This window comes from Lepidothrix coronata, unplaced genomic scaffold (assembly GCF_001604755.1).
Source record: "Lepidothrix coronata isolate B3197 unplaced genomic scaffold, Lepidothrix_coronata-1.0 Scaffold8, whole genome shotgun sequence".
Taxonomy (NCBI): domain Eukaryota; kingdom Metazoa; phylum Chordata; class Aves; order Passeriformes; family Pipridae; genus Lepidothrix; species Lepidothrix coronata.
The window spans coordinates 8,929,930-8,953,099 of record NW_016690188.1 but is presented as its reverse complement, the minus strand read 5'-3'; the positions used below and the strand labels follow the sequence as shown (position 1 = coordinate 8,953,099).

Sequence of the window (23,170 nt, the reverse complement as noted above, 5' to 3'; positions counted from 1 at the left end):
TCCATTTTTAGTTTTACTTGCTTTTCTACAAATTACTAGGGGGCTTCAGATAGGAGGAGATAAAAATCAGGAACGTGACAGATGCTGAGGTACTGTTTGCACTATGAAGACACGAAAATAAATGATTTGGCAACTTACTTCATAGACATGTAAAAGATAGGAATATCAAATAATTTTAGAAAGTCTAATTTCCTCACTTGTCAACAAAATAAATGACAATGGAGAAAAAAGGAAAGATTAGACAGGACAGGCTGCAATTTTACTAGCCTTCTTCATTGTTCCACATTACTGTCTCATAATCAAACTCAAATGTAGTCAGGTATGTCCCCTGCAAACAGCTCTTAAAATGGATGTACCTGACTGTCTTGTCCTTGTTCTCCATACCAGTGGTAGCTGCCTCTTCAGGCCTGCTGGCAAAGCCTCCTGATTTATTTCATTAAAAATTGGACCAATGTTTTAATTGGCTAACCAAACTAATTTTGATTCAACAAATCAGAAGCTGTTGAGTTCAAACAACTTTATCAGAAGATCTTCTGCAGGAAGGCTGATGTATTTCTTCCTGGCTAAACACTGTTAAGGACTAAACAGCTATACTTTTTGTTTCTTAGAAATATGTAGAGAAATCTGAGTCTGAAGAAGAGCAATAGAACATAAGAGTTCTCCAAAATGTAACCAATATAGAAAGGTTAAAGTACTTTCTTAGGCTGCAAAGAGGGAAGGCTGTGGGCATATGTCTTCCAATTTTTAAAGTTGTTATTCAAATGATGATCAATTCTTTCTTCCTGTATCAACTAGTGAAGGGCATTAAGAAATTATCTCAAGTAGCAACAAAGAAGATTTTTCTTAGATAGTAGGAAAAAAATCCTTTATACCTAAGAGGTTAATAGATTAAGCTATTTATGCTGTGAACTTTCCTATACTGGAAGCTTTTGGGAACAGCTCAGTAAGTATGTTGGTATTCTTTGAATTCTGCATCTCTGTCATGTATGTACCATGTCTGACTTAAGCTTTTTGGATACACTAGGTCTCACACTTCGCTCATTCTAGATTTAGGGCAGGACTAAAGTAAAAACTACAGTGATGTCTCCTTTGTGAACCATGAAGTTCAGGGCTACTGTAATTTAAGACAATTGTGTCACACTAGTGCTAAGTGATCTAAGAGAGCTGCTGCTGAAAGGGCAACTCTTTTCTCATCTCCTCCTTCACTCCTGTCCCATCCCTCCATCCTAACCTTTTTTTTGCCCCACCACTATTACTCAGACACCACAGCAGGATAGTCACAGGAGCTAGGCTGGTAGAAAATTAAATACTGCAGTTCAGCAGAAGTGGTCAGATGAGCACCAGGGCCACTTCAAGAAGAGGAATGCTCTCTTCAGTGGCAGCTAACCCATAGATTGATTTATCTGTAAAGGAAAGCTGTGCTTCTAAGCACAGCTTAGAATCATTGTACAATCATTGAAATCCAACTTAAAACCGTAGCACCTCCTGCCCTGCAAAGAGTTATGACCCTCTCTTCTCTTCTTTTTCCCATATCTTCCAGTCCTGTGGGACTCATATGGGAGAAGTGCCTTCTTGGTGTCAAAGCATACTGTTGCTGGATTTAAGCTGTGGACATACTCCCACAGGAGCAAACTATGATGCACATACCAGGGGCTAAGGACAGGTTCGGTTCCAACTTCTAATTTATTTGGGAGGCCATTTCTGATCCAGTTCCCCAGCTGTAGCTTACTGTAGCCCATATACAAAAAGCAATTGGGTGATATTTGAAAGCAACACAGTCAGATATCAGAAAAGCACAGCATAGCAAGATGAAATTATCTAGCCGCTATTCTGAGAAAAGCTGTTTATAAAATAACTTCAGCATCTACAGCAGTTGCTATAGTTGGACTCACTGCAGAATTTTCCTGTCCCAGAAACTTTGTTTTTTCTATATGCAGGCTTTTGTGGCCACAACACAATGCCAAGAGATTCAAGAATTGTAAATCTTTCCTCTACCTTTCCCACTCTTCTTCAAAGTGCATAATCAATGATATGTTGGCCCATTTTCCAGAATCATGTCAGGATTCATTCACACTAAAGCAGTCTGGCATTTCCATAAGACAGGAACAACAAAAAGATGCCTGCTATTACAGCTTTGAGGGTATACATTATTTATTTTGAGATATTTAAATTATTAATTAGGAGAATTCCATTTTTGCAACAGTCTCTGCCCTTTAGAGGAAAAGGGCCACATTCAGTAGGACTTCAGCAGAATACTGCATACACTCAGATAAGCATAGTCCCACTCAGTTCTTTTCTGTGTGACACTTTAGCATCACCTTTATATCCCTTCACAGCAATAACATAATGAGTAACACAAACACTAGGTCAGTAGAAAAAACTTTTGGTTTTAAAAGGGAGATTTGGTAGCCAAGGTAAAGAGGTACACTGTCAACTATGGTGTGCGATCACCATACTGTGTAACAGCAACTACCTATAACTTGTATTTTACACTCTGCATACTGCAAGGACAGCAGTAGTATTTTAAGTATTTCCCTGTATTAAGTGTATCTGTGGTTTAAGAATCCAAATCAATAACACAAATGGAAACTTTGATGCAGTCCAGAAGAAAGTATCTGTGATGGATTGATTAAAGCATTTCAGAGCTCAGCAGTCAAAATGCTGGTTCAGGTATTGTGTTTGATGGGAAACTAACCATTCTTTGACAGCTGCTTGCTGTATCTGATGACTTAATGCTGAAGATTGGTACTTCCCAGCTACCTTATCAGAAAACACTTTCAGTTTATAAAGCTCCTCTCTCTGATACAACCCGCAGGCTCTAAAACTCTATTGCCCAGTTGCCGTCGGTCCTCACAGAGAAACTGGGTCTCATACGTTCTGGGTCACATTTTGTCCTTCTAGCTGCGAGATGCGATCGAAAAGCAGAATCGGAGTTACAGAACGCCGTGCCGAGGCTGTGCCGCGCCGAGGGCAGCGCGCACCTCCCGCACGACACGGGCACGCCTGGCAACTGCTGCCCGCCGCGGAGCACCTCCCGGGGCCCTTCCGCCCTGGGGCGTCCCCTTCTCCCTCAGGGGTCCCCTCCAGAACGCCGTCCTCCCCTTCCCCCACCCCTCCGGAGGGACCCTTTCCGCCGGGCCCCGCTGCCCGCAGCCGGGTCTGAACCGGTGCCCCCCGTAGTGGGGACTGACCTGCCCGAAAGCGCCGGGGGTGGTGCGAGGGCGAACCGGGGCGAGGAGGAGAGGGGCGCGCCGAGACCTCTCCGAGCCCCTGCGGCCGAATCCTACCTTCCCAGAGGCGGAGACCGCGGCAGCCGGGGCCGCGCACCGGGTTCCCGGGCAGGGAGACTCCCCTCGCCCCTAAACATGATGAGCGGCTTTCCCCTCCCCTCCCGTGCCGGCTCGCCTTCGCCCTCCCCCGCGCCCCGCTGCCCCGCGCCGCCCGCCCGCCGCGGAGAGAGGGAGGAGGGAAGGGAGCCCCTGGCGCGGGCGCGCTCCGCCTCTGCCCCGCTTTCTGGGAGCGGCTGGCGGAGCAGTGCCGGCTCCGGGAGCAGGGCCGGGCGGCGCAGGCGGCCCTGGCCGCGTCGCCGCCATGGAGCCCAACCAGCTGCGCCTCTCCGCGGCCGTGAGTGGGGCAGGAGGGAGGGGGAGGAACGGAGGGGGCCCGGCAGGGACAGGCCCGGCGGAGGCCGCGGCCTCCATGGCGGCGGGGCCGGGGCGGGCGGGAAAGGGCCGCGCCGCCCTCCCCGGACGGGCTGCCCGGGGTTCGCGGCCGTGCCCCGCTCCGGCGGTGGGAGACGGGTCAGGCGGGCCGGGAGAGGACTGGGCGGCTTCCAGGACATGAGAACGGCTTCAAAGTCGCGTCGGACCCACACGGCCCGGCGTTCGATGTGACTTTTCTCCGTGGAGCTCCACGAAATTCTAATCCTCGCTGTCGTGGTCTTCCGATGCCTACCTTTTACTCCTTCTTCTTTCGTAGTTTTAATAAAGGGGCAGTATCTTGTGGGTGCTTTTCTCTTTGTCAGGGCCGTTCACTGTACAGTATATGCAAGCACTCCTTGTAGTTGATTCTACAAGGAAGAGTAAATTTGAAGCTAATTGAATTTACTCTCAGGTTTTTTTCCCCCAAGTTGCGGCTACAAAGCCTCATAGACATCAGGGTGGGAAGAGTGTGTTACAGTGAAGCGTTCTGACTTTACACATGGCACCCTTTATCCAGACAGGATGGCTCGTCAAGCCCCCCTAGAGATCCCACGCTCCCTTCAGTCCTTCCCAGAGTAGTTTGTACCAAAACGAGCACTCAGGCCTGTTCCGGGCCACATCTGGGCTGTGAGCAGACATGAGCACAGACCTGTGTGCTGGGCAGATAAAGGGAAAGATGAGAGTTACGGTTATGACGGGAGTAGCAAGATTAGGGCTGAGGTCAGGAACCACGAGTTGGGAATTTTTGTCTAGGATTGTTTTGACTTTTTTTTCTTTTTTGTGTTCAGCTGTATGTTGTGGTCAGGAGCCAACATGAACTGTGATGTGTCCATTTCACTAGTGTGCATTTACCTCATTAGAGAGACACCTTCTCTGGATGCAAATAAATGTAAATGCAGTGCTGGGGAATCTGTAGTGTCCTATATCGAGATCAAGAGTTGGTATCTATGTCTGCCGTCAGCTGTGGACAGCATTCATTTATTTACTGTGTTTAAATTGCTGGGGTTTAGGACTCCTAAGTTAAGTGGACTCTGTTCTGTCTCCGATTGTTTCATTATTAGTTAATCCAAGATGTTGGGATTACTTAAATGTGAGCTAAATGTACCCCAGAACATATTGGTATTTGTTTTAATTTTGTGGTTTCAGTTTGTTTTGTTGTTTGGGAATAAAAAGTTCAGAGTTGATGCAACGGACAAAATACACGGTACCATTTAAGTTACATACCTTTCAGGTTTGCGTTTTGATAAAACACTTGGTATTTACATTAATAATTTACCAGAAGCATTCTGAGTCTCTGACAAATTCCATCAAAGCAAAGTTTATATTAAAGGGTTTATTAAATAGTGAAAATAGTTATTTTAAATATTGTTGACAATTTTGCATGCCCATGTCTACATCTGCTAGCTTGGGCACAAAGCTTTGGTATCTGCCCCTCTTTTACTACAGTTAAATACATTTTCTTTATCTGGGATTGTTCTCTGGGGTTTTTTTTCTTGTGGGGAAGGGAAGAAATCTGTCATGAAATTTTACAGTATGAAGCAGGTATGTGTTTACATTGTCCTTCCAAAATGGAAAGATTCATTTATGGATGAGATTCTTTGATGGAGTTCATGAAATGTTTTACCTGAAAGTCAGGTCATCTTGATATCATCCTAAGGCATCAGGTCAGTAATTGTTCAGTCCCAGTCTCCAAGAGTGCCATCCGGCACTGCTGGAGCTGCTGATGCCAAACTCAGCTTCAGTGCAGTACCTGCCCATCTGCTGTTGCCTTCGAAGGAGGAGTGACCTAGAAGTGTCAGGACGTCAGTCATGGGTTGTATTCTTTTTCACTCTGAATTTATCTGGGAGCTATTGTAGTGATTCAGAGGAATGTCTGAAGCTGTGGAGAGTTTTCCTGTTGGAAGAGCAGCCTATGCCTGCCTTAGCCATACTCACCCTTATATTCACAGTTAACTTTTCAAAAGGCAGTCATCAACTTCTGAGAGCCCTACAGTATGATTCTGTTGGAGCAGCTTTTCTTGCGTCTTTTTTTCTTTTTGTTTGAATCATTCCTGGAATCAGTTGAGAGCTGATTACTGAGGATGTCTACTTCTTTCCTGGGCCCCATCATCCAAGGTCTTAGTGAAAATCTTTCACTAAGGTGAAAGGTCTTTCATTACTTAGTGAAAATCTCCTTTCATTTGATCTTTCCTCTTTTGGCCTTTTTCTATACTTCTTCTGTCTCATGTTGACTTTCATGCTCATTGTGTTGCGTGGGACCTTCTCCCCTTTTGAGCGTGAAGGAAGCTCCATGTTCATCTGGGAAGCATTACTTTTGCTATTTAAAACATTCCCAGATTACCATGATATTTTTTAAATTTAGAGGCCAAATATAAATATATTTTCTGCACACTCTTAGAGTATTCAACCTTTTCTAAAGACCACATAAGCTTCGTTAATAAAAGTAGTGGTAGGCTGGCTATTAGAACCACCTCAGCTATGGAACTTAGTACCATTGCTGCTCTTTTGCCAGTGCATGACAACCACTGATATCTGCTGCACTTTTGTTTGTTTGTGTGTCTGGTAACTGATAATTTTTCTGTTTCTTGGGAAATAGAAAGCATAAAGGTAAATCAGAAAGTTCTGGTTTGCTTTTGTTCAAATATATATGTATATGCAAGCTATGTGTTCTTCAGAAGAGTTCAAGAGTGGAAGGAACATTACAGTATTAGTTTATTATTAGCAATAATAAAAAAAAATTAAAAAAATCTTAAAACCAATCCTTCACTGTCAGTTTGAGAAGATAGTGTTTTACATACTCTGCATGATACAAATCGATTGTTGGGGTCAGTAGACAAGAGAAGGCACCTCATCAAAATTATCCTGAAGAGATGTGTCTTTTTTGCAGAGTTTGTGATTCTCAGCTTTTTGTCTGAGGAGGGGTATGATTGTACGTAATGTAAGAATCAGCTGAATCAAATATGTTTCTTTTCTCATTCACAGTCTGAATTACCAAGATACTTAGGTAGTGTGTGTTTGAGCCTTTCCACCTGCAGATATATAATAACCTTCCCTCTTGTTTTTACCTCAGTCGTGTAAAAGGTTTTTTTGGTGTCTGTGCTGGTTTATGCAGTTCCCAGCTCTGGCTGCACTCTCCCCGTGCTACCCCTTCAGCTGGCTGGTGTAGCTGGTTGCAGGGGCTCTGGATGAACTGTCAGAAAACTGACCTGAATTAAAATACTCTTTTTTGGATAGGTTCCTTTGTAAATTGGGTGAGTTGTTTTGTCTGGTTCCTGTGTAGTTTCACAACTGTAACTGAGCGACTGGAAGGAAGGTACCAGAGTAAGAGTGAGGGAGAGGAGATAGGATCTACTTAAACCATTGCTTCTGCCGAAGGAATTGAACATGGTACTGTACCTTGAAAAATGGAGGTGATGTATCTGGGCATCAGTCGGTGCTTGGTTGCTGAAGGCATTAATTTGACATTGTAGTCCCAAAGTTTATGGAAAAAAATACTTCATTTCCTGGTAGGAATGTTGTGCTGATTAGGTGGTATATTTTTGCAGGCATGTTGTTGGTTTGTATTTTAGTTATAGTTTCAATCAGATTTCCAGTTACCAGTATAAGATCTAATGATCTAAAATGCTGTACCACAGCCCAAGAAACTTTTGTTCCCATCTTTCTTTGTATATAATGTGGGCGTATTGGTTGCTGTCCTCCAGCCCCCTGGAAGACTTGCTTCTGGGGAGAATACTCGCCTTTTTCTTATATAAGGAACACTGAAATTAAAATCCAAAGGTGTTTATCATACTTTTGGTTTTCTGCATCTATGCGAAGATTAAATATGGGGACATCTGCATATAAATTATTTATAGAGGGATCTTTAGACAGATTGACAGTGTCTTTCTTTACCCTGTGTTATTTGGAATATGCTCTGCATTGTCTGTTGAATTTGGCTTCATTTAGACGTATGTGAGAATTTGCACTTTTTTGCTTCCTCTCTGTCTTTCTCTTTTATTTATACATGATAGACAGTACTAATTTGTAATTATGCCATATCCATGTTACATTAGCAGATATATTGACTGGTCTATTATTTTCAGGCACATGGCCATGGAGGCTATGATTCTGATTTCAGTGATGAGGAGAGTGGAGAGAAGTCTCTGCAAAAAACTAAAAGGTAATGTAGTATAGACTTAACACTTTGCATTACACATTTTGTGCAAATGGCCTCTTAGTGTGCATAGAAGATGATGCTGTTGTATGTAAAGTCTGGTGTTGAAATGGTTTTTGAAAAAATCAATCTCTTTGATTTCTGCATCTCCTCATGTCAAGCTTGCCAAAGCTTGTCATCTCCTAGGGGCAGCTGATTGAGATCTGTTCTGCCATCTCCATCTGTTGTCTATATCCTCCTCACTTCTCGGAGCAGAGTGTTTCGTTTTTCCAAGCATTAGTATCCACTGCTGGGATTTGGCAGCACTGTTCACTTCACTGTGAATCCATCAGGACAAATGGAACTGCTAGGAGAGCAAGGCAAGAAAGGCCAAGTAGTAGCAGGCTTTGTAGATATAAAACATATAAAGTGAAGAACTAATGCTACTTCTTTATTATTTAATTTGTGGAGAGACCTGGGAATTGGTGAATTGTATTGTATTCAATCCTTGAAGTGTAACTGCATATCTCTTATTTGAGATGACTTTTGCTAATTCTTTCAGTAGTTCCCACAATTAGTGACCTGGAAATTTGTAGTCTGATTTCCTTATATTGTAAAGATTTTTATTTATTTATGTATTTATCTTGTTTTGGCAGTGTAGTCCTTTGACACTTTCTGCACCATACTGAACATTTGACCCACATTATGCATGTACTTTTCTTTTTTCTGTCTCTCCCTTACTTTTTACTGGACTTTATTTAAGAAGACTTTCTGGAAACTTTCCTAGGCCACTTGCATATTTTCCTTTGTAGAAAAATTGAAAGAATGGATTTTGTAGTGTCTGACTGCATTGTGGGAAAAACATTTCATGTTTTAATCGTTGGAATAAGAGCAGGCATTGTGGTGTTTCATTTATTTTATAAATATAGCTGTTCTCCATTAAAACAGTGACTGGTTTTGTTCAGATTTTGTTTTCTTTAGAAGGCCATTGTACATTCTACCCTTCCACTTTCGAGGTGGAATATTAACTAACCATCAGGAGCCTTTCAAAAATACCATCATTATCCTTGTTCTGGCACACTACTGCTGATTCCCAGTAGGGCTCTTATGTGGGTTCACTCTATGTGTAGATCTTCTTGCTGTATGATGATATTTATTTTCACTTTAAGGAAAATAGTAGTCTTAAATTTTTTCCAAATTGCTGTTTTATGGAGTCTCCTTATGGGAATTTTGTGCTTACAGATCCTTTTGAGCAAATGATGCCCTTAGTTTCTAGACTTCTATTCCATAGCTTGGAATACAAATTCTCTGGCTTGCTTTCTTCAAGTTTCTGACTTCCATTCTTTCTGTCAGCTGATGATTATGGAAAAATCTTTTCTTCACCTCTACTCATGAATGAAACTAACTAAATATACCTTTTACTAGCTAAAATGCATCTCTTTATAGTTAACTTTTTATTACTTTGTTGAATTCTTAAGGTATTTTTAGTTCTATGTTTTAGGACAAGTATGGTTCACAACATGGCAGTTGAGTTTTAAATTTGTGATTCATGTGATTGCACTACAAGAGGCAGAGCTGTTTAATGAGGTGATGGGCCATTGGCATGGAAGGGTGGGATAGGGTTATTAGCAGTCACTGTCTTTCAGTGAGCACACTGTCCTTTCTGTTCCTACTTTGCTGTGTAGCTGAGATTTGTAGCTGAGATTTGTGGAGGACTTAGAATGTAGAGTGAAACTTCGGAAACTTCGGAGGTTTTTCATTGTGGTTCTATAGTGATAGTATTGATAAAAATAAATATTACAAATTTTAAGCATTTTCCTTTAAATGCTAACTGTGATTGCCTTTCTGATTTTGTTCTGCAAATGAGGTAAAGTCCAAGCTGATATTGGTTCTGAAGTTTTGTTTCATTCATGTAGAAACTAGCAATATAACAGTTTTTGTTAATCAAGTTAGTGGAAGGTTTGGCATATGGAAATTCTATTGCTTATGGAAAGTTCTTGACTAACTTTTCTTCCTTTTTCCCACCTACCTTTAGAATAGAGGAGGATGGCCTTCTGGTAAAGCCGTTCCAAAAAGCAAAGCAAGGCAGTGTGGTTCACAGACAATTCGCAGCTGAAGAATGTGATAGGTATCTTTTATATACTGATTTTGTGAGATATTTTTTTACCTTAAGGGAAAGATAGCTTTCACTGAAGCATGTTTGTTATTAACAGGGAAGAAGCAAGAAAAAGAAGATTTCACTTGATATCAATGAGTGCTGTATCCTTCTGTTTCATTTTTCTTCAAGTTTGAAGGTGGGGCACGGGTTATCCATTAGGGTAAAATACTGGGATTTCTCAGTTATGACAGTAGTTGACAGTGCAGTACCAGATACTGAGTCATTCTTCAAAAGAGCTACTTTTTGTTGTTGAGATACAAGTTATTTGAAAAAGAAGGCATATATAGTGTTTTTATTTTTGAAGAGGCTTATTTTCTGAATAAATAATTACAAATTTTGCTCAAATTGTGGTACAAAATGTGTTTCAAATTATGTCTCTGAGACCAATGTATTCTAAAAAGCATTACATAATTTTCCATGATTTTCATCTCCAAACTAAAGCATACAACTTTTACTTGTATGTTGATGGTAAAAATGTAATAAATTGTTTCATTTTAGTAGCCAGACTATTTTTATAATGCAGAAATACAAACCTGTTTTAAACCAAAACTGCAATACTGAGAAGCTGTTGTCTAAATTACAGCTGAGAAAATAAACCAAGTTTCTATGTATATGAGTACAGAGCATGTTTGATAAAGGAAGACAGTTTTATAAAGGTCTGGCAGCTGAATGAGGTTTTAAACATGAAATTGCCTTGAATTCCTGTATTTGGAAAGTAGCTTCTATGAGAGGTTATTAAGTAAAAGTTGCTAATTAATTCTGTTCTTTCTGGAAATTACTGAACTGTTTGTGAGGAAAAAAATGTCTTTCTCTTAAGTATACAAAAAGTTTTTTGGTTTTGTTTTTTTTTTTTTAGTTTTAAGCTATGGTAAAACAAAAGAAGATAAGTTCTGAAACAATCCTTAATTGCTTTATTCAGTATGAAAGACATAAAAAGTTAGTGCATGACTACATTTTATACTATGGTGGCAAAATAGAGGACTTCCGACGAACTGGGTGAGAACCATTAGCAAACTTTCCCCTCGTGACCCTTAAACTCCCCTGTTATGTCAAGCTGGTAAATATATATTATGGCTTTAGGGGCAGAAGTGGATGTGGCTGTGTGTGAAATTACTAATTTTTTTGGTCAAAAATGGTAACTACAGTACTTGTAAATTGTAAATCCTAAAAAACAAAATTGCATTGTTTCATTTTTTAGATAAGACCTTACCTTGAGCTGAATTATTTTTGTTTTGTTATGCAAAAAGAAAGATGACAGGTGAGCATTAATTGAAGGTACATTGAGAAATATCTGTCAGTACCTTCAAAATAACAGCCTGAAATACTTTTGAAATGTACAGAAATGCTATCCATTGTCCAGAATAATAACCTTCTTTAGAGTATATATAACTGCCTTTTAAAATTACTGTCTTCAATAAAGAGTGTAAAAAGTGTTTTCAGATAGGATCAAGTCATCCACAATTGCAGTGGCCATTTTCCACCCTGAGTTTTTTTTGGTTTTTAGGGAACAGGTATGCCAGGGAATACCTGGTAGTTTTATTTCATAGCAATGTATTCCTGTATGCTGTGGGGTGGAGATCATAACTGTGGAATACTGATGCTTACCAAATTATTATTTGATGGACTTTTCACTTTAATATTACATTGTACTAAAAAAAAGTGTGTCCTTTTATAGAGCAAATGACAAGACGGATCTTGATGTTATTAGAGAAAACCACAGATTCCTGTGGAATGAAGAAGACGAAGCAGACATGAATTGGTACTGAAAATATTATAGAACATGTTATTTTTAGATCACTTGTACTAAATTTGTAGTGTCCCCTACTAATGAGCATTACTGTGCATACTTAGTGATCATTCTTTGATCTTTGATGCATTTGAAAATGAAAGACCATTAGGAGGTATTTCATATTGCGATATTGCTCAAGTGGCAACATGAGTTGATGACAGAAAAACTAATAAATAATTGTGCATTCTCTGAGATTCAAATGACTGTTCTGAAAACTCTGAAGAAATCTGAGTTTGAAAAAACATAGTTTAGTATGTATTGCAAATTTATTTTATGTATATTTTTCCAATTTTATGGAAATTACTCCTTAGTTTAATGTGTGTATCTGTTTCATTTCTCTGCAACTTGTGTTCTTTGCATGAAACAACGTCTTGTTGATGTCATTACAATGTAAAGTGAATTGTGTCATGTTCTGTATTTAATAAAAAAATACCTTTTGTTATAGGGAGAAGAGGCTTGCAAAGAAGTATTATGATAAACTGTTCAAAGAATACTGCATAGCAGATCTCAGCAGATACAAAGAGAATAAGGTATGTTTAATTATTGTAAATCACACTGGTTTTGAAGTATGTCCTTTTTAAAAATTGCCTTATGATTGTGGATACATTGTGAAACTGGAATGTTGTACCCCTTCCCTAGAGAAAGAGTTGTGAGAATTTGTCAAGTTACTTAATAAGCAGCAGCAGTTTGAATCCAAGCATTGTCACTGCCCCAAAAATGTGCTTCTGTGGGAATATGAGCATTTCTGTCAGATGGTGTTTTATGAAGAGGTACATTGTGTGTGAAAAAGGCAGAAAACGCAAAGAGGTTAAAGGAAGAAGGCTAGAGAGGTTGCTTGGAGAGGAGCAATAGATGAAGCCTAGAAAACCCTGGAATGTTACTGTTAAAAAAAAAAGTCTAAAAAGAGTTTTGTACTTGAATGCTGGCAGAAACAATTTTGGAAAAGTCTATTCTAAAGTAGCATCTTTTGCTGGTTGTTCTTTTTTTCTGTTTGTGGAAACAGGATCTGTATGTGCCTTGTAAATAAATAGAATTTCTTAAGAGAAACAGCCCAGTTCCAGCACCAGGTTTTCTTCTTAACTGGAACAGCCTTTATTTTCTCCAAGTTTTTGGCTGACTAACTTCTTAGTCAGAGAGCATACAGGAATTTTCTATTGTGGTTTTGCAAAGAGTGTAGCTAACTCAGATGTGTCTTGGTGTTAACACACAGTAACCCAGTGCTGTAAACAGTGTCTATATAGTTCTTTTAGACTATTTATAGTATTGAAAACTACATTAACTGGTAAATAGTTGAAAGAACTGGGCTTAACTCTATTAGGCAGAAAAGATGATAGTCATCTAAAGACAGTTGGAAAAGTAAAATGTGAACATTTAATTAAAATCAACAAAAATTAAAACGCTGAAGATGCCTTCCCTTCTTTTTTTGAGTAAATTTCCTTTTATTTTCCTATAGCTGTTTCATATTGCTCAATGTCCTCTCTGTCCCCTAGCTGATTTCCCTGGAGCAGGCTTACAGATTTTGTTTCTTTCACTGCTGTGCCAAGTTTCCGTGTGTTTGCTATCTTTTGTGGGAAACCCTTCTGCCCTAGAGTTTTTGTGCGTGTGTGTTGTGTGAACAGTATTTCCCTGTCAGACTTCAAGTGTGTCTGTCCTCCCTTTGAGGTCACTCTTAATTCCCATTTATACACATAAGTCATTATCTATATTTTTGGAATTGCCATGTCAGCATAACTGCTGTGTCATGCAGTTTGTAAAATATTTATGCTTTCTGTTCTCAAATATTTTCTGATCATATGAAAGTCCTTTCTTAGAAATTCTTAGAAAAATAGGAAAAACGAGATTTTTTTCAATTACTGATTTATCCATGCCTATGTTTGGTAGAGAAGGATTTCAAAGCAGGCTTTTTTCTTGGAAGTCTGAAATGGGCTGCTGATCCCATTCGCACCAATGGAATGCAGTCTGTGCTTTCAGATTTTTCCTGCCTTGATTTTTTTTTCTGCATTTTGAGAAACTGTTGGATATCTTTAGCCCCTTGTGCCTTCTGTTTTGCAGTGCTGGTGCTATGAGAGGTTGCAGGGTGGATAACAAGCTTCTTAGCTGGCCAACTTTTTGTATGATAGTTGTTGATGCTTTACATGATGGTACTTCATATTGATATAAGAAAGTGGAAGCATTGATTTGCTGGAACAACCTCCCCAGTGGCACGTTACAATCCCCACAGCTGGAGGTTTTGCAGGTGCAATTGCACAGGGTGCTGGATAATCTCATCTCTGCCCCCTTTCCCATGAATAGTTGAACAAGGTTGAACAGCAATGGTTGTCGAGGTGCCTTCCAGCCTGGGCTGTTCTTTGATTCTGTTGGTTCTATATCCTGCTTAGATGGTGTCAAAGTAAAGTTGGAGGTCAGTTTTCTGTAATGTTTTAAACATTTATATTGCACAGATTGAGTCTTGCACATACATGCTCATCTGGCTTTTCACAGCTGTACTTGTTTTGCTCCAACAAAATCTTCTAGTCAGATAATTTTTCTAAAGATCTCTGCATAGAGATTGTAGCTCAGATCTCTTTTGGAATTTTTCTTCCAAGAAAAAACTATGTTTTCTGAAATACTGGATAATTATAAGGGCAAGTTTCATGGGAGCGTCTCTCCTGAGGTCTGAAAAATAAGCAGAGCACCTTGTCAAAGGCTGAAGCTCAGAAGAAAACAGTAAGAAGCTGTAAGATATATGAACCCCCAAGGCTGCAGCCACATTGCAAATGTTGCTGGTTCAGACTGTTTCACTGACATGCACACATGACTGTGCACACACACACACATGCAGACACACACACACATCCACACAGAGGTGGTTGAGACTCCCCTAGTCTCGCAGCACACCCCCTGTGCTGTCAGCCCTACACATACAGAGGTGTTCTCACACCCAGAGCTGACCCCTGCAGACTCGCTCACCCTCCATGCTCCCAGGCCCTTCACCTTGCTGATGGTCTGGCTTGGTCTTCACTGCTGCTCACACACTCACTTGCACTCATCTTGGTTGCTGGCACTGCAGTCAAAGAGGACCTTTTGATCCATGATCCCACTTTTCATTGTGTGGTTAGAACATACAATCTTTTCCTTTTAATCAAATGCCAATGTGAACCTCTGGTATGAGGCTACTTAGAGACAGTGTGTTCTGACAGCTATTGCTTGTGATGGGTCTGTTACTCGTTACATTTTCCCTAGATAAGAAATTTTTGGGTCAAGGTTGTCTTTGAACCTTCAGTGCATCTTGTCTGCAAGCTTTCAGGCTGATAAATGACCATCTGTATTGTCAGATAGTTTAATTCTATTGTCAGTTTTGTGATGCAGCAAGGGAGCTGCATTAGCTCTGCTCTGCATCTAAGCTTTACTTTGATATGCATTGGACTTGAAATGTTTTCTTCTTGTTGTTGTCTTATTTTTCTAGAAAAGTTCTTATTTGCTGTCTCTGCTTTGTTTTGTAGCTTAACAGATTGGAAATGTCTCCTATTGCCAAGAAATGAAATCTGTTTGACACCTGGTCATTAAATAGAATACATTTTATTCTTTTGGTTTTATTATTTCCAGATTTCTAGGCCAACTTGTCTTCCACTTGGAAATGTTAATATTTTTGCTTTTGTAATTGTTTTTCAGTATGGAGACTTTCCTGTGAAAATAAAAATATGTAAAGTATTTTTATAAATAAAATATCATTCTGGCAAGCAGAGGCAGAGAGATATATTTAATTAAAAGAGAAAGAAATTAAATTTTTCTGACTGAGATTGAATGGATCAACCACATGCAGGAAATCAATCAACTAAAATTATTCTTTCCGATACTGAATACATTGAGTATTTACAACTTAATTTTGGTTCTTAACAGTTTGGATTTAGATGGCGACATGAGAAAGAAGTAATTTCAGGAAAAGGTAATGCTGTCTTTCATTTTTTATTACATTTCTTGATGCATTTTGACATAATTTTGTTAGACGGTATTTGACAATACTGGTAAGTTTATCAGATAATAATGGACGATAAATTGACTTAACTTCCAACTTTGCTGTTTTATGCACATAGGTCTAGAGTGCACAGTGATCTGCATATTTTAACATTAAAAGAACATTTGGTTTATTGTCAAAAGATCAGATTTGTAGTGAACACCACCATAACGCATTTGATAATGTAGAATACTCTTAATTGAAGTGTCTCAGTACATTTCCTCAGGAAATTATTTATTAATAGTTTCTCCAATGCTGTTCTGCAAAAGGTTAACTTTTTAATCAAAGTTTCTTGTGTGATGTCTGTTTGAGGTTAAATTGGAATTGAAAGCCTCAGTGGGAATAGTGGGAATGGTTATCATGTCTCCCAGTCCTGTTTCTGAATTGGCAGCTTAATTCTGTGTGTGAATTCTTACCAGTGTGTTACTGGGACCTTGCACAGCAGTCCCCATTCCGTGGCCTAGGTGCTTGGGCATTTTCAAGTTGCTGAACAAGCAAGAAAATGAGGTGAATAGATTGCTCTTCCTGTGGGTGGATCCTCATACGTGTGTAGTTTTCAGAAGTCATGGATGCAGACACAAGAAAATCGTGTGGGGTGATATCGTTGGTCAGTGTCTCTCAGCTACAGTTTTGTGGAGAGCTGCATTCTGTAAACAGCTCTATTATACTATACTACGGAAAGTTAAAAAAAAATTATGTTTTTAAAAATGTATATTTCACATTAGGAAGTGTAAACATTAATGATGGGATTTTTAAGCTATAAAGATTAGAACTTCTAAAGGTGGTTGTAGTAATATGTTGCATTGAGCACTACAGATTATGTTACCAGATAGTTACATTTGGTGCGTGCTTTATTGAATGCTTTAAAAAGATAATTAAAATTAAATGAGAAATAAATTATTTTTATGTCTTCATGGGGGAAAAGAATTTAAAGCTGCATTGTAATTTTAATATCTGGTACTCCATATTTTAAAATGTGGCAAAAAGTGCAGAATTACATGTTTAAAGCTTTTTAATGGAATGCTGATGGAAAGCGTACAATGGAATATAAGAATTGATAAATCCTTCCCTTTCACCACTGGAGGGCGCGAGAACCCAACGCGCTCACGGATGTCGGACTCTCTTCCCGAGTGCGGTTCTAAACTATCCTTTAAAGAAGGCGTGGGTCTTCAATGCTATTTTCAAATATAAATCAGCAATATAAATTGATTTACTCAAATCTAATAAAACGTTATTACATGCCTGTCTGATAATTTGCATTGTATGTACTTAATTTAGCTGTGTCAGTAATAGTGGTGATGAGAACCACTGCTGGTGCCTTCAAATGTTCACATTGCAAGTGGTGTTTCATTGCAGAACTGAAGTATCTGAGGACACTGCCAATCCACTAGTTAGCAGCTTAAGCAGAATTTTCTGAGGTTAATCGTTCACCAACAGTCCTGCTTGTGAGCCTATTAATACACATCCTTCACATCCCTTCTACCAGCCCTGTATACAAATCAGGCTTCTGCAAAAGGAATATATGTATCTTTATTTCTCCAATATTATGAAGTCAGTGCTGTAAACAACATTGGTTAGGTGCAGATTGTATTAAAATCATTGTTGCCTTTCACATAATGAACTGAAGGAAGCTATTAAAGCTGACATATAATTTCTCACAAAATTGGATTTCCTTTTCTTGAAAGAAAGGTGTTTATGAAAGGTCATTAGAATACAAGTTGTATGTCTGGTGTATCAGGTAAATTAGATAGGCAATAAGAATGGGCATCTTCATTTGGTATGTACATGATACTTTCAATAGTTTGATGTCATTAAAGATGCATGTCTGTATCACACTTCCTAATCCATCACCACTACTAAGTAAGTAATTATTTAGGGTATAGAATGTCTCCTAGTAACATTCATTTTTTCAGAGTTCAGTATTAGGCTTATTCTTAGCATATCTTCATCCATACATTTCAAAACACAGTTCCAGTTTTGTTTTTCTTTGCAAATAGGCAGCATTAGGCAAGTTCAATTGATTGATTGATTGCTTTGTTGTTCTCTGTTATTGTTTCCTTACTCTAGATGTTATTTTTAGATTTGCACTCTTTTTTGTTTGAAAGAAATGGAACACAAAAAGCAAAAACTGAGCAAAACTGGAAATAACAAGCCTAAACCTATGCATGTTAATCATTGAACCACACTTTGCTGGTTTTGACCTCTTTACAGGTCAGTTTTCCTGTGGAAATAAGCACTGTGATGAGCAAGAAGGCCTGAAGAGCTGGGAGGTGAATTTTGGTTACATTGAGCATGGTGAAAAGAGGAATGCACTTGTGAAGTTGCGTAAGTCAGCCCTTCAAGGATATGTACACTAAAAGAAGACAAATATCTTGTGCTTTAAAAGCCATCAAACAAGACTCAATTATATTAGTTCATGCAAAGTGAAAAATGCAGAATAGGATATAATTTTCTTAATCACAGGTGGTAGTATGATGGTCTTGATTTAGAGAGAACAGCTATTATCATTATATATAATGAAGTTGTTACAGATTGACCACTTCATACTGTATAATGAATGATGTTATAAAATTAGAATAATCGATTATAAGCTGTTGTGTATACAGGCATGTCTGGTTTTAATGGACAATACGACATTGCAGGGAGGATTTCAGCATTGTCATTGCTCATTCAGTTACAACCCTTAGGAGTCCTTAGGGTTTTGGACCAGACAACTTCTTGCACACCTTCAGCTCTACGGATTTTAATATTTATGTTTTCTTACAGAGTTCTTATCTTTAATTAAATAATTTCTTTTCCATTCTTGCATCTTGACTGGGATTTTCTTTTTCAGTATTGTATATATTTTGATACATTCATCAGATAATTAAACTTACCATAGTTTACACAGTTACTTTGTGTAAAACAAACTAATGGTGGTTTTTTTCTTTTGTGCGCAAGACAATCCATGTAGGAACACTTGGTCTCTGGCAAAGCTCTAAGACACTTATGGGTCTTCAGTGTTATTATAGAACAATTTGATCTGTCCCCAAAGATCCATAAAATGTGATGTCTGTACGTGATAAGCACTGATACTTTTTTAATGAATAGTTATCAATGCTAAACCTGTGATCTTTCTCCAGGTTTAGTAAAATCCGGGTTTGTACTGAAGAATTTCGTTGTGGTATTTTTCTAAATCCTGGCTGCAATTACATTGTAACTACAGTTTTGAAGGAAAAGCTACTGGAACTGAAAGATCTACTTCTAAATTTTGTTAATTATGCTTATCAGAATGATGGCTGCAATGTTCTTATTTTCTCTTTTTCAGGACTATGTCCAGAATGTTCCTACAAACTAAACTTTCATCACCGGTAATGAAATATTTTAAAATATGGGGGGTGAATTATTGATAGGTTACAGTTATGATGAACAGCAAATAGGGGAAAGACTTCACCTAGATGATTAGGAACTTAATTTATGCTGAACTAGCATAAATGTTCTGTAGTTCTTATAAAGTCACTGACTTGTCCCTGTTGAGAGTTAGGGACTGCACTAACGAAAGTGCGAAACCCCTCAAACTGGAAGAATCCCATCCCTACCACCACAGAAGTTTCATTTGCTTAATTTCAGCCTAGTGATTATTTTCCTTATCTGAACATTTATGCAAAACACTTTTTAAATTTCCCCTCTTGCTTTGTTTCAGAGCTGAAATGCTTTTCCTTTTACTAGAAATAGTGGCTTTATGTGTGAGTCAAGTGACTGTGCTTGGAAAGTTTGAATTTGAATGTTTGTTCTTCTTTGAGAATCACTTATTAATTGGAGAGAAAATTAGTGTATTTTGAACCTACAAAATGTGTGCATTAAGATTAGATTTTTTTAAATTTGTTTTTTATATAGTATCTGTAATCTTATTGAATTCCACAGCTATTGACACTCAGGTTTTATGATTTTTTAAATTTTGATGTGGCATTAACTTAGTTGCATGTCTCAGTAATTAACCCATACAATTATCTGCAAAGCATGTGAAAGGCAAACCTCTGAGCCAGGAAACAATGATTTCTTTTCTAAAGTAACAGTAATCAAACGTGCATCTAGTAGTCAATCCATTTTGAAAGTTAATTCATATGCAATTTCACTAGAGCACTGTGTAGGCAGATATTAGGAGGGATAATTCGTTAACTGAGATTAGTTTGATCTGTCTTGATTTTTGGAACTAAAGTCTTAAAACCACTTGAATTCTGAATAAGCATGGTCACACATTTTGACTGTTCCAGAGTAATACTTACTTTGAAACAATTTCACTGACCTCTTCTTACAAAGAAGTAGGAAAAAACCTATGTTCTTACAACAAGCCAGTATAAGTAATGCTGAAAATAAAACACATGGCTTGGTTGTTTGCAGCAGCTTCTTAGGCTTGAGAGTCCTCTACCTCAGGTTTTGTTGCTATCAAATATGAAAATATATTTTAAAATCTGTATTAACTGTGTTTTTCTCACTACATATATACAAAGTTATTTGCTAAAAGAAAAAAACTCAAAATAAGTAAGAATTCGGCATGTTATAAAATTGTTTTCTGTATTTAATGTTTGTTTGCCAATGCACTGTTTTTGTTGTCTGTATCAGTGTCCTATTAGTGAGTTTAGCATTTCCTGTGCTTTACCTTCAGCTCTAGAGCTCTTGTGTTTCTATAGCACTTTTCTTTTTAAAACCAAATTAATTTTTTCAGTTTAGCTACTGTTAGGTTTCTGGAAAAAATGAGAACTGTTTGACTGAATTAAATGCTTTAGATTTCCTGTTGCATAAGAAGTACATATAATAGAGAAGGTGTATATTCATCTTTTTTAAAGGAGGAAAGAAGTCAAAACACACAAGAAAGGAGGCACAGCTGTACAGGACTCTAAAGAGCCAAAAAATAAGAAGACTAAATTTTCTCGTTCAACAAAAAAGAAGTCCAAAAAAAAGACCCATAAAGGTACATTTAAGTTTTAAACCTTTAGTTATTAAAATATACAAATGTGTTAGTTGAACCTTAGTTTTGCTATAGCTGCATAGATATAGTTGCATAATTATGTATAGATAAATACATTTAGTTATACATAGAGATATGTAACTTTCTTGATTCTAACACAGGTAGTCAAAAAGATAAATTTCTGAGGTAAAATTTCCTAGATGCAAAAAAAAAGATAAATTTCTTATATGTAGCAGAGAGGGAGAGCCTTTTGAAAAATATGCATTACAAGGAAAATTTGTCCAAAAATTGGACATTGCATACCAGAAAGGGTTGTGAAGTATTTCATTTCATGAGGCTTTGGGGTTGAAAGCCTTTTAGAAATGTTAGATAACCTTTTTACACCACAGATCTTGGGATAACATAATTGAACTAAAACTGAGACCTTTGCACTCATGCAAAAAAAAATCCTTCTTCTTCGGTATTTGCTTGCTTTTTTTGAGTGTGGTGTGTGCGTGTTTGTGCACGTTTGTGTGTAATACATTGTGAAACAATGTGTGTGAACAACTGTGTGTAATCCTTGTGAACAATTTAAGATAACGGATAACCAAGGTAAGCTTACTATTTTTTTTCTATCTTGGTGCTTCTTTACAGATCAGGTTTCTTCAGAAGATTCAGATAGTTCTGATAAAGGTAAAGTATTTTAATATCTCTTATGTTTTTGTAATAAGTTGTATTATTTCATTTGTCATTGATCTTAGTTTTATAAGCTGACTTTTTTATTATTTTATAAGATAAAAATGCTGCGTGCAAACAAACAAATATGAAGGTTCAAATTAATTACTTATATATCCTGGAGAAAAACTGTAGGGAATTTTAAGAAGGAAATTGTTTAAGCAAAGAATGAAAATGTGGGCAGATAACAGAATAGAAATAATCAGAAAAATGAGAGGTCAGACTGTTCCAGAAAAGAGGGTGCAAAAATAGGTACATTATTAATTGCATGGGTCCAGGTATGCAAATGTATGCTGTGTAATCTGTACTGTGTAAGGAAAGTACTTTTCTGATATAATAACTAGTACATTTTCCTTCACAGAATTGTATGTACTCTGCTCAAAAAAAAAAAAGATTTTAAATACATCCTAGGCTTTTAATAAAGTCTTTTCCAACTACCACCAGTAGTACCTCAGAGACCTACTTGTTGCACTCAGTCTCAGTAACTCTTTAGGCACTGGTTGTCTCTGTAGCTCAGTAATTCCAGTCTCCAGTTTCTTTTTGATTAAAAAAGCCCCATCTTCTGGTCATGGCAATTCTTGCTGCAGACTGTCTAGAAGAGATTGAGTGTTTCTACTGATTTCTGTGCTCTGCTGTACGTTTTTAAGGATGTCTTGAGGCTCCAGGTTTTCACAGTTAGCTACAGGAAGACCTGAAGCAGTTTTCTTGTGACTTGGACCATGCCCAAAGTTTCTGTTTTGCCAGGAAAACTTTATTGGAAGATCAGTTTTTTCTAGGTCAGTGCATGTTTCTGATACGAGTTTTCACTCCTATATACTTACACAAAACAGTTATGCAGTAATCCGTGTTTTCTGACAATTGCACTGGTAAGTCACGATATAAATAGTCATATAAGTAGAAATAAGGTAATTGATCCATTTAATGTCATTAATTGAAACAGTATTGTAATTCTGGGTTTGCGATTGTTTGATTTTAGGAACAAAATGCTGTGCTGCTGTTGTGTCGAGAGCAGTGTTTTCACACAATTGTTGTTATGTTTGGCCAAAATGTTAGTTCATGGTATCCAAGACTCTTTTTGATGCTACATTGATTAAAGTTGCAAAACATTTTCATTTTCATTTTATGCAAGGTAAAGTGTTAATTCTCATGATTGTAGTTAAACATTGCTCCTAGTAATATGCCATCTAAGTAAAAAAAAAGATTAATTATTTTACAGTTTATTTAATAAACACTTTAAATTTTTTAACAGATTCTAATAACAGTGATGCAGAAGATGGTCCTTCAGATGCTGACTTTTGGAAAGGTCCCCTACAAGATGCAGATGAAAAATCACGGTTAGTTTGATCCTGTGAACTTGTAGCTGGTAAAATGTACAGTGTCCATTCGGAACTGCAAAGGCAGAGATTTTTCCTGAGTGTTTCAATGAATAATCTGACATTTAAAGTTATGTCAAATCTTTTTTCATGCTAACCTAAGAATGTGTTTTTAAAGAGGAGTCATACACAACTCTGGATGAAAACCTTTCTCAAGCCACTGATACCACTGTCTTACCTTCTACTATGCTGTTAATTATTTTAGAAGTAAATCCTAACAGCTCACTACTGTTGCTCAGTCAAGAAGTTGTGAAGGATATTGGAATAATTCAAAATTATCTATATGTTCTACAATTCTAAGGAGAAGTTTGCTAAATATTTTTCATACAAAGATTATCTCCTAGATAAAAATCCAAAGCAG

General features: G+C 37.8%; 2 protein-coding genes across 6 annotated transcripts in view; one reads left to right on the top strand and one right to left on the bottom strand.

The window, feature by feature from the left end:
• The window catches only part of LGI1 (leucine rich glioma inactivated 1), a 30,528-nt gene extending 27,127 nt beyond the window's left edge, over nucleotides 1-3,401 (bottom strand). Inside the window, exon 1 of one of the 2 annotated variants that reach the window (XM_017840139.1) lies at nucleotides 3,192-3,401. The gene's annotated coding sequence lies outside the window, so the exon portion shown is untranslated. The remainder of the gene's footprint in view (nucleotides 1-3,191) is intronic. The other variant, XM_017840146.1, reaches the window with a different exon arrangement.
• LOC108510486 (protein FRA10AC1) overlaps nucleotides 1-23,170 on the top strand; it is a 37,123-nt gene that overhangs the window by 11,478 nt on the left and 2,475 nt on the right. The window contains exons 1-13 of one of the 4 annotated variants that reach the window (XM_017840181.1): nucleotides 3,527-3,624; nucleotides 7,784-7,860; nucleotides 9,869-9,961; nucleotides 10,047-10,092; nucleotides 10,911-10,987; nucleotides 11,667-11,750; nucleotides 12,226-12,310; nucleotides 15,660-15,705; nucleotides 17,986-18,099; nucleotides 19,082-19,124; nucleotides 20,601-20,725; nucleotides 21,356-21,394; nucleotides 22,686-22,770. In XM_017840181.1, the coding sequence (XP_017695670.1) occupies nucleotides 3,592-3,624; nucleotides 7,784-7,860; nucleotides 9,869-9,961; nucleotides 10,047-10,092; nucleotides 10,911-10,987; nucleotides 11,667-11,750; nucleotides 12,226-12,310; nucleotides 15,660-15,705; nucleotides 17,986-18,099; nucleotides 19,082-19,124; nucleotides 20,601-20,725; nucleotides 21,356-21,394; nucleotides 22,686-22,770 (947 nt within the window). In that variant the 5' untranslated portion in view covers nucleotides 3,527-3,591. The other 3 variants (XM_017840191.1, XM_017840184.1, XM_017840173.1) reach the window with 3 other exon arrangements.